A 14,974-nucleotide genomic window follows, 5' to 3' on the forward strand; every position below is an offset into this window, starting at 1 on the left:
TGTTGTAATTGTTCAACATTTCTAGCACTCAATGCCTGACTTCACCAACTGTCGTCCTCTGGTCAGAGGCCCAGATGATTAGAACAAGCTTCTACCACTAGTGGAAGGCCAGCAGACACCCAGCTGTTAAACAGACCTCAATGGTGTCCCCTGGGAGATAGTCCCACCTCCTAGAAGCGGTGCAAAGGGTGAGTAGATCTTAGCTGAAGAGACGAAGGACTCTGGAAACCAAGTGAACAGTGGTCAAGTGAACCAACTTCTACAAAAATACCAGTTCTACAAGGTGAGTCCAGACGAGGCATTTAAGGAGCAACAACAGGCTTACTTACCAAGGACCTAAAATGTTCCAAGAGCTCATACTCTTTTTGGATATTAGAACATCATAAAGCACCAATGAGTACATATGGGAGGTTTTAGTATTTATTCCCCACAGAGGACAGACTGATGGTTACCAGAGGCGGGGGTCGGAGCAGGCAAAAGGGGTGAAGGAGTCAAAAGATACAAGCTTCCAGTTATAAAACACATACATCACGGGGCGCCTGGGTGGCTCAGTTGGTTAAAGAGACTGCCTTCGGCTCAGGTCATGATCCCAGAGTCCTGGGATCGAGAACCACATCGGCCTCCCGGCTCAGCGGGGAGCCTGCTTCTCCCTCTGACCCTCTCCCCTCTCATGCTGTTTCTCTCTCTCTCTCTAAAATAAATAAATAAAATCTTTTAAAAAAATTAAAAAAAAAACACATACGTCACGGGGATGTCATGTACAGCGTGATGGCTATGGCTAATAACACCGTACTGCATATTTGAAAGTTGCTAAGAGAAAATCTTAAAAGCTCTCATCACAAGAAAAATAATGTTAACTATGTATGGTGACAGGTGTTAACCAAACTTATTGTGGTGATTGTTTCTCAATGTATATAAATATTGAATCATTATATTGTACATCTGAAACTAATATCATATTGTATGTCATTTATATCTCAGTAAAAACAAATTTGCTTCCTAACTTCCATCCTGTTTGCAGTTTTAACTAACATACACCATTTTTAGAATTCTTGTTTACGATTTTTGTTTACTGCCATGAGGCCTTATAAAATGACTCTCTGCACCTCCATCCACCCCCGCGCCCCCAAGGGAAAAAGCACTGAAATAAAGCGTCTGAAAACTTAAACAAAAGAACCCACTGTATGATCCCATTATACAGCGTTCAAGAACAGGTGAAACTATGTATGGTGAACGAAGCCAGGATAGTGGTGATCGTCGGTAGGGCTGACTAAGAGGGGATATGAGGAAGGTTTCTGGTTTACTAGAAATGTTCTCTACTTGATCTGGGGGGTGGTTACATGGGCATATACATTTGTAAAAATTCACTGAGCTACGGACTTATGATTTTTGTGCTTTCTTGTGCTTCAACAAGGAAAAATTTTTAAGTTGGAGGGGAGATTCTTAAGTATGATTGGAATTTTCCCTGGAAATAGACCTGTAAGGCTCTGGTGGAGGCTAAGGCTATATCCCCATCCCCTTCCAAGCAGGGAATGGTGTGTGAAAAGCCAGGAGCAAAAAAAAAGCCAGGAGCAGGGAGAACCATGTCTAGCTTTGCCACTATGTGCAACTCCCATGACCGACGAGAATGACGATTTCCTCATCTGAAACGCAAGGGCTGGCACTTCCCAGTCCTAAAATCCTTTGATTCTGGATTACCTTCGAGGTTACAAACCCTTCTTTTGTGCTGTGTAAAAAGAAAAATTTTATGTTCAAAAGCTATCATGATCAGCATATGCATTATTGAGTCCATCAAATTTGAAAGTAGAACAGAGACAGACCAACCGGAGCCCCCAGCGACCCTCCCGGGCACTAGGCCCAGGCTGGTCCTCGTACCCCTGTCCCATCTCCTCCCTGCTCCTCAGCCCTGCCTTCAACCAGCTGGTAGGAACCATGGTCCCCTACTGGTAGGAACCAGGACTGCAGCAAGCCTGTCTCCACCTCCTAGTTTTGCACACCAAGAATCCCAGACAACCACTGCCCTGCTCTCTCCAGGGCTCTGGGGACCTGAGGAGGAGTGTCACGGTGCCTTGACAGCTCAGTGAACACCCAGGGACCCTGCAGCTGCATCGAACTTATGTACCAAGGAGGGCGAGCTGGGCCATGGCCAGGGAACTCTGTTGCGTGGTTTTGCCAATGACTATAAACAGGAATTACTACAAACAGTCCGTCTTTGTCACTTTTATTAAGCTATATTTGTAGATGTTTGTGAGTATGCACACATACTCATACCCAGTACCACATGGCATGTGAGAGTCATAGGATCCCCGGCTCATGGTGACAGGCGCGTGCACCCCCTCCTGGCCTGTGGACTAGGGATGAGTAGCCAGTCCCAGCTCTCATGTAAAAACGGGGTGACTTTTCTTTGCCCTGATGGTCTGATTACCTTGGTACTTCAATTTCCTCTAAAGAACAATGAAGGGGGTTGAGCGAATCCTTTCTAAAGCTGACCTGCTAATATGTCAGGGCCCTTACAAAACACTGGGTGGGAACAGGCAAGCAGCGGTACCAGTTCTGTCTGATGATACAAACAAAAAATATCTGTAGCTACAACTCTAAAAGCTTTCATAACCATTCTTCTTTTCACTCAAAATTGACTGTGCAAGTAGGCAAGGCTCCTAGGGGACAGGGGGTGGTGGGAGGGTGGGCAACAAAACTGGGTCAAGTTCAATTCAATTAAAGCAAATGTTAAAAATAGAATGATTTAAAAATGAGAGTTGGGGTTGCCTAAGCATCATGAAGGCATCAAGAGAGACGTGGGAACTGGACCTAAGGGCTTTGTAACTTCCCAGGGCCTCAGTCTCTCATCTGGACTCCGTGACTCCCCAGTCTACTCCATGGACTCCATGGCTCACTGCCAGAGTCAAGTGGTTATACCTGTCTGCTATTCCCAAGGCAAAGGATCTTACCTGGCATTTAATTGTTGCTGGAGCTCCAAAACACTGGATCTGTTTATCAGCAAATACTGTGCTTCATTCACCAGAGAAAGGAAGGCTGCCGTACCCACAGGCTGATCTAAAAGTGATGGAGTATTTTAAACAATCTAAGTATCCATCAATGGATGAATGGACAAAGAAGATATGACAAACACATATACATATATATATATATGTATACGTTCAGCCATGAAAAAGAATGAAATATTGGGGCACTTGGGTGGCACAGTTGGTTAAGCGTCTGACTCTTGGTTTCGGCTCAGGTCATGATCTCAGTGTCATGAGACGGAGCCCTGCATCTCTCTGCTAGAGGGTCTCTCCCTCCTCCTCTGCTCCTTCTCCTGCATGCACTCTCTCTCTCTCTCTAAAATGAATGAATAAATAAAATAAATGAAATCTTGCCATTTGTGACAACATCGATGGACTCTGAGGGCATTATGCTAAATGAAATAAGTCAGACAGAGACGCCATATGAGTTCACTTGTATGTGGAATCTGAAACAAACAAAAAACAAGCTCATAGATACAGAGAACAGATTGGTTGTTAGCAGAGGCAGGGAGTGGGGGTGGGCAAGATGGGTGGAGAGAGTCAAAACATACAAGCTTCTAGTTATAAAATAAATACATCATAGGGATACAATGTACACCATGGTGGCTGTAGTTAATAACACCATACTGCATATTCGAAAGTTGCTAAGAGAGTAAATCTTAAAAGTTCTCATCACAAGAAAAAAATGTGTAACTATATACAGTGACAGATGTTAACCAGACTTATTGTGGTGATTGTTTCTCAATATATACAAATATCAAGTCATTATGTTGTACATCTGAAACTAATATAATATTATATGTCACTTATACTTCAATAAAAAGTTTAAATAAATTTAAAAAGAAGAGTTGCTTTCTCGGAATGCAAATGAATCATGCTTCCATTAGCTTGCATTTTTAAAAAGAAGAGACTATTTCTACAAGGGAAAAATGGTGTCCTGGAACTAATAAAAACATTGTAAGCATGGCCCAAATCTCCCAGACACAGAAAGAAAAAGAGCTCCTAGAATACTCTGTTAATAATCTGGGAAAAAAAAAATAAAATGGTGAAGTGAAATTGGTCCAACAAAAAAAACCTGGAGACAACATTTAGAAGAGAAATGGGAGGGAGGTGGGGATGGGGGACTTCCCCAAAACAGTCGAAAGAGGGGCTTCGGGGTCGTGAGATTGAGCCCCACAGCAGGCTCTCAGCGCGGAGTCAGCTTGAGATTCTCTCTCTCCCTCTGCCCCTCCCCCCAACCCAGGCACTCGCTCTTTCTCTCTCTCTCTCTCAAATAAATAAATAAATCTTAAAAAAAGAAAAAAAGAATACAAGTTTTAGAACTAGTGGAAGGAAAACAAACTAAAAACTCATAAAAGAAAGTATCAAGTGTGCCCAGAACCGCTAGCAGCTTCTGTCAACCATTTGTTGGCTGGCCATCACTATCTTTAACGAGATGTTGAGAAAAAAGGTCTGCTGGGCCAAGGCCAAGTTAGCCCTCTCCAAACCAAGTTCGTGGAACCCAAAGTACACAAGAATGGACACTTTCAAGAGAAACTTTTACATCGACATGGATGGGACTGGAGGAGATTATGCTAAGTGAAATAACTCAAGCCGAGAAAGTCAATTATCATACGGTTTCACTTATTTGTGGAACATGAGGAATATCATGGAGGACATTAAGAGAAGGAAGGGAAAAATGAAGAGGGGGAAATCGGAGCGGGAGACGAACCATGAGAGACTATGGACTCTGAGAAACAAACTGAGGGTTTTAGAGGGGAGGAGGGTGGGGGATGGGTTAGCCCAGTGATGGGTATTAAGGAGGGCATGTACTGCATGGAGCACTGGGTCTTATACGCAAACAATGAATCATGGAACACTACATCAAAAACTAATGATGTATGGTGACTAACATAACATAATAAAATTAAATTAAATTTTAAAAAAAGGTAATAAAATAAGAAATTTTGTGCCAATAAATAAATAAAAGAATGAAAAAGAGAGAGAGAGAGAGAATTGCTTTCCAGACCCTCTACTTCCATAGGTCTTCTTTGCTAAAATGGCTGCGTCAGGGAAGGGAACTGGAATCCCAGCCCCCTCCGCAAAGGCCCTTCTCGAACTTCACAGAGAAAGGCTCACTCACCTCTCTAAGGCGCATTGCCACTGGGGGCTAAACCTCTCCCGAGTGGAAAACAAAAGCTCCATTCAAAGCCCTGGGGTCTGTGCTGAGAAAATAAAGCCTCTAAAGCGGAGTGAGTGAATGAGCCTCCTACAGGTCAGATGGGTTCCCATTCCTCACTCTATACACAGAACTGCCCAACCTAATTAAGTGGCCAAGAGACAGATGATTCGAGTCATCATAATGTGAGATTCCTGTGCTTTAATCATGTGCCTCAGAAGGAAGGTTTGAGTGACAGTGCGTTCACCAAATTCCTTTCATCCCCAGCTTTTTATTTGACTTAAATAAGGTTTTCCAGAGAAGAATCAGTGCTGAGCACCAGCTTTTCTGGCCACAGGTGACAGTCATTCAGGGACATGGGAATAAATGGTGGGGGGAGGATCGCCCAGGCATCTCATTAAGAGATTCATTTTCAACAATGTTTTCTCTTTATGTTTATTAACTATTTTTCAAAATTTATAATACTTGTGTTGCTTTGATAAATTGTGTACTATTAAAAACTCAACCTAGAGGGCGCCTGGGTGGCTCAGTTGGTTAAGCGACTGCCTTCGGCTTAGGTCATGATCCTGGAGTCCCAGGATCGAGTCCCGCATCAGGGCTCCCTGCTCGGTGGAGAGCCTGCTTCTCCCTCTCCCTCTGCCTGCCTCTCTGCCTACTTGTGCTCTCTCTCTATCTCTGTCAAATAAATAAATAAAATCTTTAAAAAAAAAAAAAAAACTCAACCTAGAAAATATCTCCTAACATGTAGACTCTTATGGTCACAGTAAACTTGAAAAATGTGTATACATTTCAATTTATATATAATTGTAGTTTCAGATAACTATGACAGAGTGATCAAGGAAAGATTTTCTTTTTTTTTTAAGATTTTATTTACTTATTTGACAGAGAGAGCAAGAGCGCACAAGCAGTGGGAGTGGGAGAGGGAGAAGCAGACTCCTCGCCGAGCAGGGAGCCCACTGCGGGGCTCCAATCCCAGGAACCTGAGATCATGACCTGAGCTGAAGGCAGACGCTTAACCATCTAAGCCACCCAGGTGTGCCAAGGAAAGATTTTCAAGCATGAAATATATAACACTAAAATAAAATGCTGTCAAGGAAGTGGAATGGAAATATAAGTTGAAGGGGAAAAAGAAAAATAAAATTTCTGACCATTAAAAGGCAGTTTGCCCATACATATACATATATGTATATTTTAATGAATACTCTTGAGAATCAAACCACTAAATATTGAGATTCCACTGGCCAGTTTAGATGACAACCAAAAAATGTACAAGGAGGTAGTGTAACTCTAAAAAAGCTGATCTAAGGTGCACCAACCTAAAAATGTTCAAAGACCAGTGGCCTAGCCCATCAGAGACCTCTCTACCATAAATGGCATCTGTGAGGTGTAATATTCTCAAGGTGACACTCTCTGGCACTGTATCATGCAGGAGACAGACCTTCCCCGGCACCTCCCTTTGCCTTACCCAGGTCCCCATCTCCCACTAGGACAGTCGCTGCCACCTCCAGCCTCGCCTCCTGCCCTGTACCCCCCACCTCCCTCTGTGATGCAGCCTCCACACCGCGCCAAGAGTGTCTTTCTAACACATGTGGCATCACAAAACTCCTCAGCTTAGAGTTCTTCAATGAGTGCCCCCAACCACAAGATGGTACTCACTGCCTCCTCAGCCAAACATTCATTTCTTCTCCCCAGCTCTGCCCCAGGGTGCCCCTACCCACATTCAACCCTTCCTAAGCCCTGCTCTGGGCCCATGAAATGCCAAACCCTGCAATTCTGCTCCCGACTAAACTTCCTGCCTCTCTCTGCCTAGAAAACTCTTGTCTTAACGTTAAGATGCACCTCCAAAGTTACCTCCTCCCTGAAGCCCTCCGTGACTCACTCCAGGTGTAGAGGATGCCTCCCCCACACCCATACCCTTTGCATAGACCTTTACTGTGACCTTTACGTTAGTGCCAGTGTCTACTGGTAAGCCATTGCCACTGAACTTAGATCTCGAAGGACCACAACCATTGCTTCAAAATCTTAGCCAGCCTCCTGAAGACCCAGTTGAGCCCCAGGTAGACAGGAGGCACCAGGAATGATCAGAGCTAATTCTATCAGCTCATTTCTATGGTGGCCCTGGTCTTGTCGAGCCCCACTCCTTGCATGTCCCTACTCCCATAGAATTGCCCATTTGTCTCTCCTCTTTCATCATGTCTCTAAGCTCACCCGTGCCCAAACACCACCAAGTTCATCTCCTCAATTAGCTGAGCATATATTTTTCCCCTTCTCCATCACATAGCAACTCAAATTATTGAACAGATTCTGACATGACAAATTGCCAACACTTCTAAAAGTGCAAGTAGATTATTACATCCTTTGAATCCTCTCTCTACCATACATTTTCAGGGATTCATAAGTTCACCTGTGCAGGTAATCCCTTGATCCAGTCACTGGTCCCCATACTGTCAAAATGCTACTCTCGGATTTATAAGCCAGTATCTCTGCGTGCTAATCCCTAAGCCAGGTCATCCCTACACAGATCAATAATGTGGCAATGACTCATTCATCCATTCAGTCATCTAGTATTTATTGAGCAACTACTATGTGCCCAATGCTGTTCTGAGCACCAGGGATGCAGCACTGAACAAAGCATACAAAAATCCCTGTCCTCTCAGAGCTTACAATCTATCACAATCTCATAAACAGAAAAACTGAGTAAAATGCGTGGCCTCTCTGATGGGAAAAGTACCACACAGAAAAATAAAACAGGAATGAACTGAAGAGGTTCTGTTTCTAAGGAGAGCCGTCAAGCAAGGTTTCTCTGAGAGGGTGACGCATGAGCAGACACCCCAAAATGATCTCTTCTTCCCATGTGGTACCATTAACTTTCAGGTACTTTCTTCTCTGCTGTCTCACTTCAGCTAACAATAGCTCTGGCAGGAAAAACTCCGAGCACTTTTACAAGTCGAAGGAGTTGAGGTCTACACCAATTGAGGCACCACGAGGCTCAAGTTCTGCCAAGCTCTCACCGCCATGTGGCAGAGCCGAGACTAGAACCTGGGTTTTCTTGTTCCCTCATACAATTTGAGGACATGGCAAGTTACCGACGATTTTATGTAACCCAGTGAAACTGTGCTCCGAAACAGGGAGGACTGAGAGTGCTTGTCAGAGGCGGGGCAGCTGGCTGGAAGCCCACCTCCATCTCCTCGGGGTCATTCTGGAGACCACACGTGGGTCCTGCAGACCACCCTGCTTTCTGTGCATGAGCAAGTCGCCCTGTAAATCCATTCCATGGGCTGATTTGGGTGTACGCCAGGGTAAACCCAAGTCCCTGTCCCCAAAGAACCAACCCCAAATGTGATACCTTTGCCCCGTCTCTTTGCACTTCTTTGGAAGTCTGAACTTTGTTTTATCAATTGACACGGACGGCCAAAAAACCTTGACAACCAGCTCGAAATTTTTTCTCCACAATTATAAGTATTTACCCTGAAGGAGAGAAAAAAAGGAGGGGAGTGAATGTTATTTAGTATTCCTTTAAATAATAATCTAAATAGCAAAAAAGTTAGATTGCAAAATAATACAATGTAATAAATATAACGTAATATGATACTGCATCCCAGGGAGAGAAGCCTACAGTGAAAACGTCCTCAGGAAGCTGCAGGGAGATGGCCAACGCAGGGGAGACCTGAGGGCTGGGGCTTGTGCAAAGCTTTCAGATCAGATAGAAAGCTTTGGAAGTTCATTTGAAAATCCTTGTTTATATTATTTTTTGCCACTAATACCAGAGAGCTTAGAATTTGAGAGCTTCCAGAGCGGTACTTTGCTTTAAGAAGCCCTTGAACCCAGACATATGTTCAGGATTTTTACTATGGGCCTGACGAATATTTTCCCTCATGGCCAGACCACATGGAATAATGGGTTTGGTTTGTGAAAAGAATGCTATGCCTTCAAGTTACCAATAGAAGTAGATTTATTGATCCAGATCTTTTTTAACTCTGCAATCTTAGAGAGTTTTTAAATATAATCTAAAGCATTTAAATTTTTTTTAAAAATTGTTCTAAAATCTACACATCACCAGAATTTATAATGCAAAATTGCTAATAACCTACATTGGGATCACAAGATAGATAGAATGGAAAACGTGTCATATCCTCAATTTTTACTGGATCAAAGAGCTGCCTATCTGTGTCTGGAAAGGGAAGTGTAGAATGAAACCTCATTTAGTTGCACTTTCTCTCCAATGCTTTGAGAGATTGAATGGAAGTCCATTCTCATCAATCAGAGCACTTATGGTTCTGAGCAGAAGATGCCTAGCTACCTCTTTATGAGCCAGAAAATAGCATTTCTCTCAAATGCAGCTAAATGAAATGTACAACCAGGAATGAGCCTCATAAAAAACAACAGGTATCCCTAAATGGCTACATTTCTGTCTATGCTGGCATCCTGAGGAAAGAGCATGTTTGGTAGGTTTGAAGAACAGCGAGGGGCAGTGTGATCAGAGTGGAGTTCATGAGGGGTAAGGAGCAGCTGACTGGATGGGGGGTGCAGCGGAGGACCAATCTACAGGGCATTGCTCTCTTCCCCCTCTGTGCCACCTGCAGACAGATCTGAGATTTTCACCTGCTGCAGAGTCTCACCTGTCCGCACAGACCTTGCTTTGGCAAATCTGAGCCTGTTCACCATCTTCCTCAAGAGGCACCTCTATAGGCTCCATCCCTAATGAACAAAGGTTAGAGACAGATTTATCATCAGGCAAAAAGAACAACTATTTAAATGAAAGTCCATTATCATGAAATATACAAGAATTGTAATGACCCCGGAAGTTGGTTGGATCAAATAATTGGCCAGATCTTCGAAATCTCTTTATAACACAGAGATTCTCTTTTGCATGATCACGACCACCAACAGCATGAACATCAAAGAGCCTTCTCAAAGAAGGCTGCACTTGAGCAGTCACACCCACAGTAGCTGGAACACTGTAAATCCCTAAAAAGATTTCTCTACCTCTGAACAACTCCACATCCCAAGGTCATTGTTTTCTAAGCTACCTTAAGTCCTTTAGAAATAGGCAGGCATGAAGGCTCATTCTGTAAAAATATCTGCATAGAGTGTTAATTCTCAAAAGCCCCTGGGAGGGAGCATCAAATTGGACTCCTGTGCCTATCATCATTATCTAGATAGATAGATAGATAGATAGATAGGAATAAAACTGTTACTATGTCAGCGGGGCTGGGAAACTCTTTTTTCTTTAATTGTTATGCATTTCGTAAGTATGAAGGAGTATATAGCATATATGTAACAGTTTAAAGAATAATAATAGTTAACACTCATGTACCCATTACCCAGCTAAAGTGCTATTTATTCTTTAAATAAAATCAGAGTGAAATAACATGGATGAAACAAGAGGAAACTGATCCAATGCCATTAAGGAGTGAAAGACCTTTGGTAAAGGCTGGAACTGCCGAGGCGGTCTGCTACTCTGCAGTCCTTGTCCTCTATGAGTTCTTAAGAGTCCAGGGAAAGGCCTGAAGCCAAGACACCTGAGTTGACTGTGTGGCGGCCCCTACTCTGTGGACACGAGAAGCAGGAGCTCCTTCTGTGTGACCCGCCTGTGCCGTCCGGCCCTCTCAGCACTGCTGCCAGTCACGCTGCTCACCGGCATGACCCAACCTGTCCCTCAGGCAAGTGCATGTCATGCACACCTGCATCCCTGCCCATCCCAGTCCTTCTTCATCACACAGAGCATAACAAATGGGCATATCACCAGCTTTGGATCATGCCTGCTGCTTACACCCTGCCCATCACCACAGGGCTTTCACCACGACAAAGACAGAGATGCAACAATTTGAGTACTAAGTATTCCATGAACTGTGTTCCTGCTCCTCTGCACCTTACACATGCACAGCCAGTTCCATACTCTTGTCCCTGTGTGGGGAAAGCCAGAAGAAGAACTAATCCAGAATGTTCCCAAAGTTTGGAGAAGGAATGTGCTGTGCTGAGTAATCACAGACTGCCGTGTCAAAAGGGTGTGCATGGAAGAACGGCACAGTGCGAGTTATGCACCCACAGGGGAGAGCAGTAAAATGAGCTTGGAACACTGGTTATGAGGAAGTAACCAGAGCAGGGAGGACAGCATGTGGACATGGGCACTCCCTGGGCAGCCAGTGGGGGGCCTGTACTCAGCCTCTTTCTCTCCTGACACACGGCTCTAAATAAATCCCTCAGGATCTTTGGCCCTCAGTGGCCTTCTGAAGGTCGTTGCAGGCCTTTGGTTAAGGCGACAAAATCTGGGATCCATGCATGAACTGAACTCAAGGGCCCCCAACAAATTTCATGGGACGTGAGTTCTTTCCATATGTACTAAGCCCTGCGCTCAGCTCAGAGATACAGAGAAATAAAAGAGAGTGACCTCTGGACTCAAGATGCCTAAAATCTCTGGGAGTGACAAGTCACACACATGAAACCATTATAATGTCTTGTTTTATTGTTTATTATTCAATTTGTATTGTCATGCATTGCCAAAGGATGCCCTTACCCCACCCACAATGTGGGAGTCCCCTGCAAGTGGGCAGAATATCTGATCCATGGTGGGAGGGGACATCACACCACCTCACAAAGTGCTGCTAATTTGGAGCAGAAGTTATTAGGTATTTGTTTTCTTTCTCTCTCCCATTCTTTACATTCTGAGATAAACCCTACATAATCATGATACATATTTTTATGCTTCAGAGAATAGAAAGAAAGAGAAACAATCTACTCAGTTCTTTTTGTATGTTAATATCCTGGATACCTGAACTTAAATAAGAAAAGCACAGAAAAAGGAGGTGATGTATCAATCTCACTAATGTATAGGTACAAAAATACGAAACAAAACATTAGTGAACCAAATCCATCAATGTATCAAAAAGTCATTGCCAAGTAGTGTTTCCCCCCAAAGTCCAAGGACAATTTAGTACTAAACAATCTACTACTATAAGACATCACACTAATAGACTATAGAGAAAAAATATGATAACCAAGAGATGCATAATAAGCATTCAATAAGAATTGACTATTAGTCATCATTTGACTAAATAAGAAAAGAACTATTTCAGCTTGGTAAAACAAATCTATCAAAAACCTACAGTAAGCATCATTCTTATTTTTGAAACTTTAAAAGCGTTCTATCCAGATCAGTAATAAAGAAGGATATCTTCCATCACTGCTTCATTATACAAGCAGGCTAAGACAATGCAGTAAGATAAGAAAAAGAAAGAAGAGTAATAAAAATCAGAAAGAAAGATATGAAAAATATTATTAGAAGATGATATGCCTATTCACACAGAATATGTGAGAAAATCTTCAGATCAATTAATAAAACTAACAGGAATTCAGAAAAAGTACAGGGGAAAACATTAATATACAAAAATCAATAGTGTTTCTATGTTCATTAATAACCAATTAAAATATTTAATAGAAAAAAGATAGTATTGGGGTGCCTGGGTGGCTCAGTAGGTTAAGCGTCTGCCTTCAGCTCATCCTGGGATGGAGCCCCATGTCAGGCTTACTGCTCCGTGGGGAGCCTGCTTCTTCCTCTCTCCCCTGCTCGTGCTCTATCTCTCTCTCTCTCAAAAAAAAAAAATAAAATAAAATCTTTAAAAAAAAGAAAAAAGATAGTATTAAAAATATTCCAATAAACTATTACGTAGCAGGGCACCTGGGCAGTTCAGTCGGTTAAGTGTCTGACTCTTGATTTTGGCTCAGGTCATGATCTCAGAGTTGTACAATTGAGCCCTCCGTCAGGCTCTGCACTGCTTTCTCTCTCTCTCTCTTTCTCCCTCTCAAAAATAAGTTCATTCAGTAATTTTAAAAAACTATTACATAGGGAGGCGGAGCAAGATGGCGGAGGAGTAGGAGACCTAGATTTCGTCTGGTCTCAGGAATCCAGCTGAATAGGGATCAAACCATTCTGAACACCTACGAACTCAACAGGAGATCGAACAGGAGAGTAGCAACAACTCTCTGAACAGAGAAGCGACCACTTACTGGAAGGTAGGACAGGCGGAGAAGTGAATCCGAGGCGATATTCGGGAGGATAGACGGCGGGGGAGGGGCCTCCGCCGGCCGCTTCTGGCAAGTGATAGAGCCGCGGAGCACAAAATCGGACCTTTTAGAAGTCGGCTCCGCTGAGGGACGTCGCTGCAGTGGCTAAGCGGGGGGTGGAATCCTCCCGGGACAGTGGGGTCTCAGGACCCTTGGGGTCACAGAGAGACCGGAGGTGTCTGAGTGCGCCAGAGCTCCCAGGTATCAGAGCAGGGAAGCCGGCTGCAGATACGGAGCAGAGGCACGGGCTCTCAGCTCGGGGTTGCCATAAACTGTGATCTGCGGCCCAGTCGGGGCACTGCTCCCCCAGCAGGGACCCAACAAGCAGCAGATCCGGGGAGACTCCCCTTCCTTCCCGGGGAGGAGCGGTGCGGGAACGCACTGCAGGGATCTGCTGGGTTTGGAGACTCCGCGCGGGGTCGGGTGCCAGAGATAGCAACGCTCGGTCACAGGCCGGGTGAGCACAGAGTGCGGCCGGACACCGGGGACACGGGAGTGACTGCTTTTCTCTGGGGGCGCACTGAGGAGCGGGGCCCCGAGTTCTCAGCTCCTCCGGGCAGAGAGTGGGAGGCCACCATTTCTGCCCTGGTCCTCCAAAGCTGTACCGAGAGCTTGCAGGGAACAAAAGCTCCTGAAAGGAAACCCGAGCAGCTTCCTTAGCCCGGACCGACAAGGGCGGGGCAATTCTGCCTCCGGCAAAGACATTTGGAAACCACAGCAACAGGCCCCTCCCCCAGAAGATCAGCACAAACAGCCAGCAAGCCAAGACCAAGTTGATCGATCAAGGAGAATAGGAGAACTCCAGCGCTAGGGGAATACTGCACATAGATTCATGGCTTTTTTTTTTTTTTTACCATGATTCATTATTTCATCAAAGTTAATTTTTGTTGACTGTTTTTTTTTTATTTTTATTTTTCCCTTTTTCAACCAACATCTTATAAATCCCGTTTTTTTTAAAAAAAAACATTTTTTATTTTTCATTTTTAGAGTCATATTTTATCCCTTCATAGTAGTTACCCTTATTTTTGGCATATATATATAAGTTGTTCTCTCTTTAAAATTTTGAGGTACAGTTTCTTCTAACAGATCAAAATATACCCTAAATCACTAGTGTATGGCTTTGTTCTAGTCTCCTGCCTGATCACATTCTCTCCCTTTTTCCTTTTTTTTTCTTAAATCTTCTTTCTTTTTTCAAACAACTTATCTTACCAAGTCCTTTTATAAAATCTTTTATAATTTTCATCTTTACAGTCATCTTCCATCCCTTCATTGTATCAACCCTTATTTTGTACATATATGTCTTTCTTCCTTTAAAATTTTAGGAGGCACTTTTTTCTAACAGACCAAAATACGCCCAAAATCTAGTGTGTGGCACTGATCTATGCACCAGCCTGATCATATTTGATCATATTCTGCCTTTTTTGTATTGTTTTGTTTTTGTTTTTATCTTTTTTTCTTTTTTTTTCTTTTTCTCTTTCTTTTTTCTTTCTTTCCCTTTCTTTTCCCCTGGTTTCAGGTCTTTTCTGATTTGTATACAGTATATTTGCTGGGGACGTTGTAAACCTGTTAGCATTTTGTTCTCTCATTCATCTATTCTCCTCTGGACAAAATGACAAGACGAAAGAAATCACCTCAGCAAAAAGAACAAGAGGTAGTACCGTCAGCCAGGGACCTACTCAATACGGACATTAGTACGATGTCGGACCTAGAGTTCAGAAGCATGACTTTA

General features: G+C 43.5%; 1 protein-coding gene across 9 annotated transcripts in view; it reads right to left on the reverse strand.

The window, feature by feature from the left end:
- The window catches only part of MOCOS (molybdenum cofactor sulfurase), a 65,508-nt gene that overhangs the window by 15,848 nt on the left and 34,686 nt on the right, over positions 1–14,974 (reverse strand). For 8 of the 9 annotated variants that reach the window (XR_015766930.1, XR_015766929.1, XR_015766928.1 and 5 more), the window contains exons 10-12: positions 9,801–9,879; positions 8,528–8,649; positions 2,949–3,054 (exon numbers count right to left, since the gene is read on the reverse strand). Coding sequence is in view for 5 of the 9 variants with exons in the window: in XM_028098280.2 (XP_027954081.1) it covers positions 2,949–3,054; positions 8,528–8,649; positions 9,801–9,879 (307 nt within the window). In the remaining 4 variants the exon portion in view is untranslated. Of the gene's footprint in view, positions 1–696; positions 1,727–2,948; positions 3,055–8,527; positions 8,650–9,800; positions 9,880–14,974 lie in introns of those variants that run through there. The other variant, XM_028098282.2, reaches the window with a different exon arrangement.

The sequence above is a fragment of the Eumetopias jubatus genome, unplaced genomic scaffold, assembly GCF_037043125.1.
Source record: "Eumetopias jubatus isolate StellerSeaLion01/CBP00866 unplaced genomic scaffold, mEumJub1_p1.0 scaffold_16, whole genome shotgun sequence".
Classification (NCBI taxonomy): domain Eukaryota; kingdom Metazoa; phylum Chordata; class Mammalia; order Carnivora; family Otariidae; genus Eumetopias; species Eumetopias jubatus.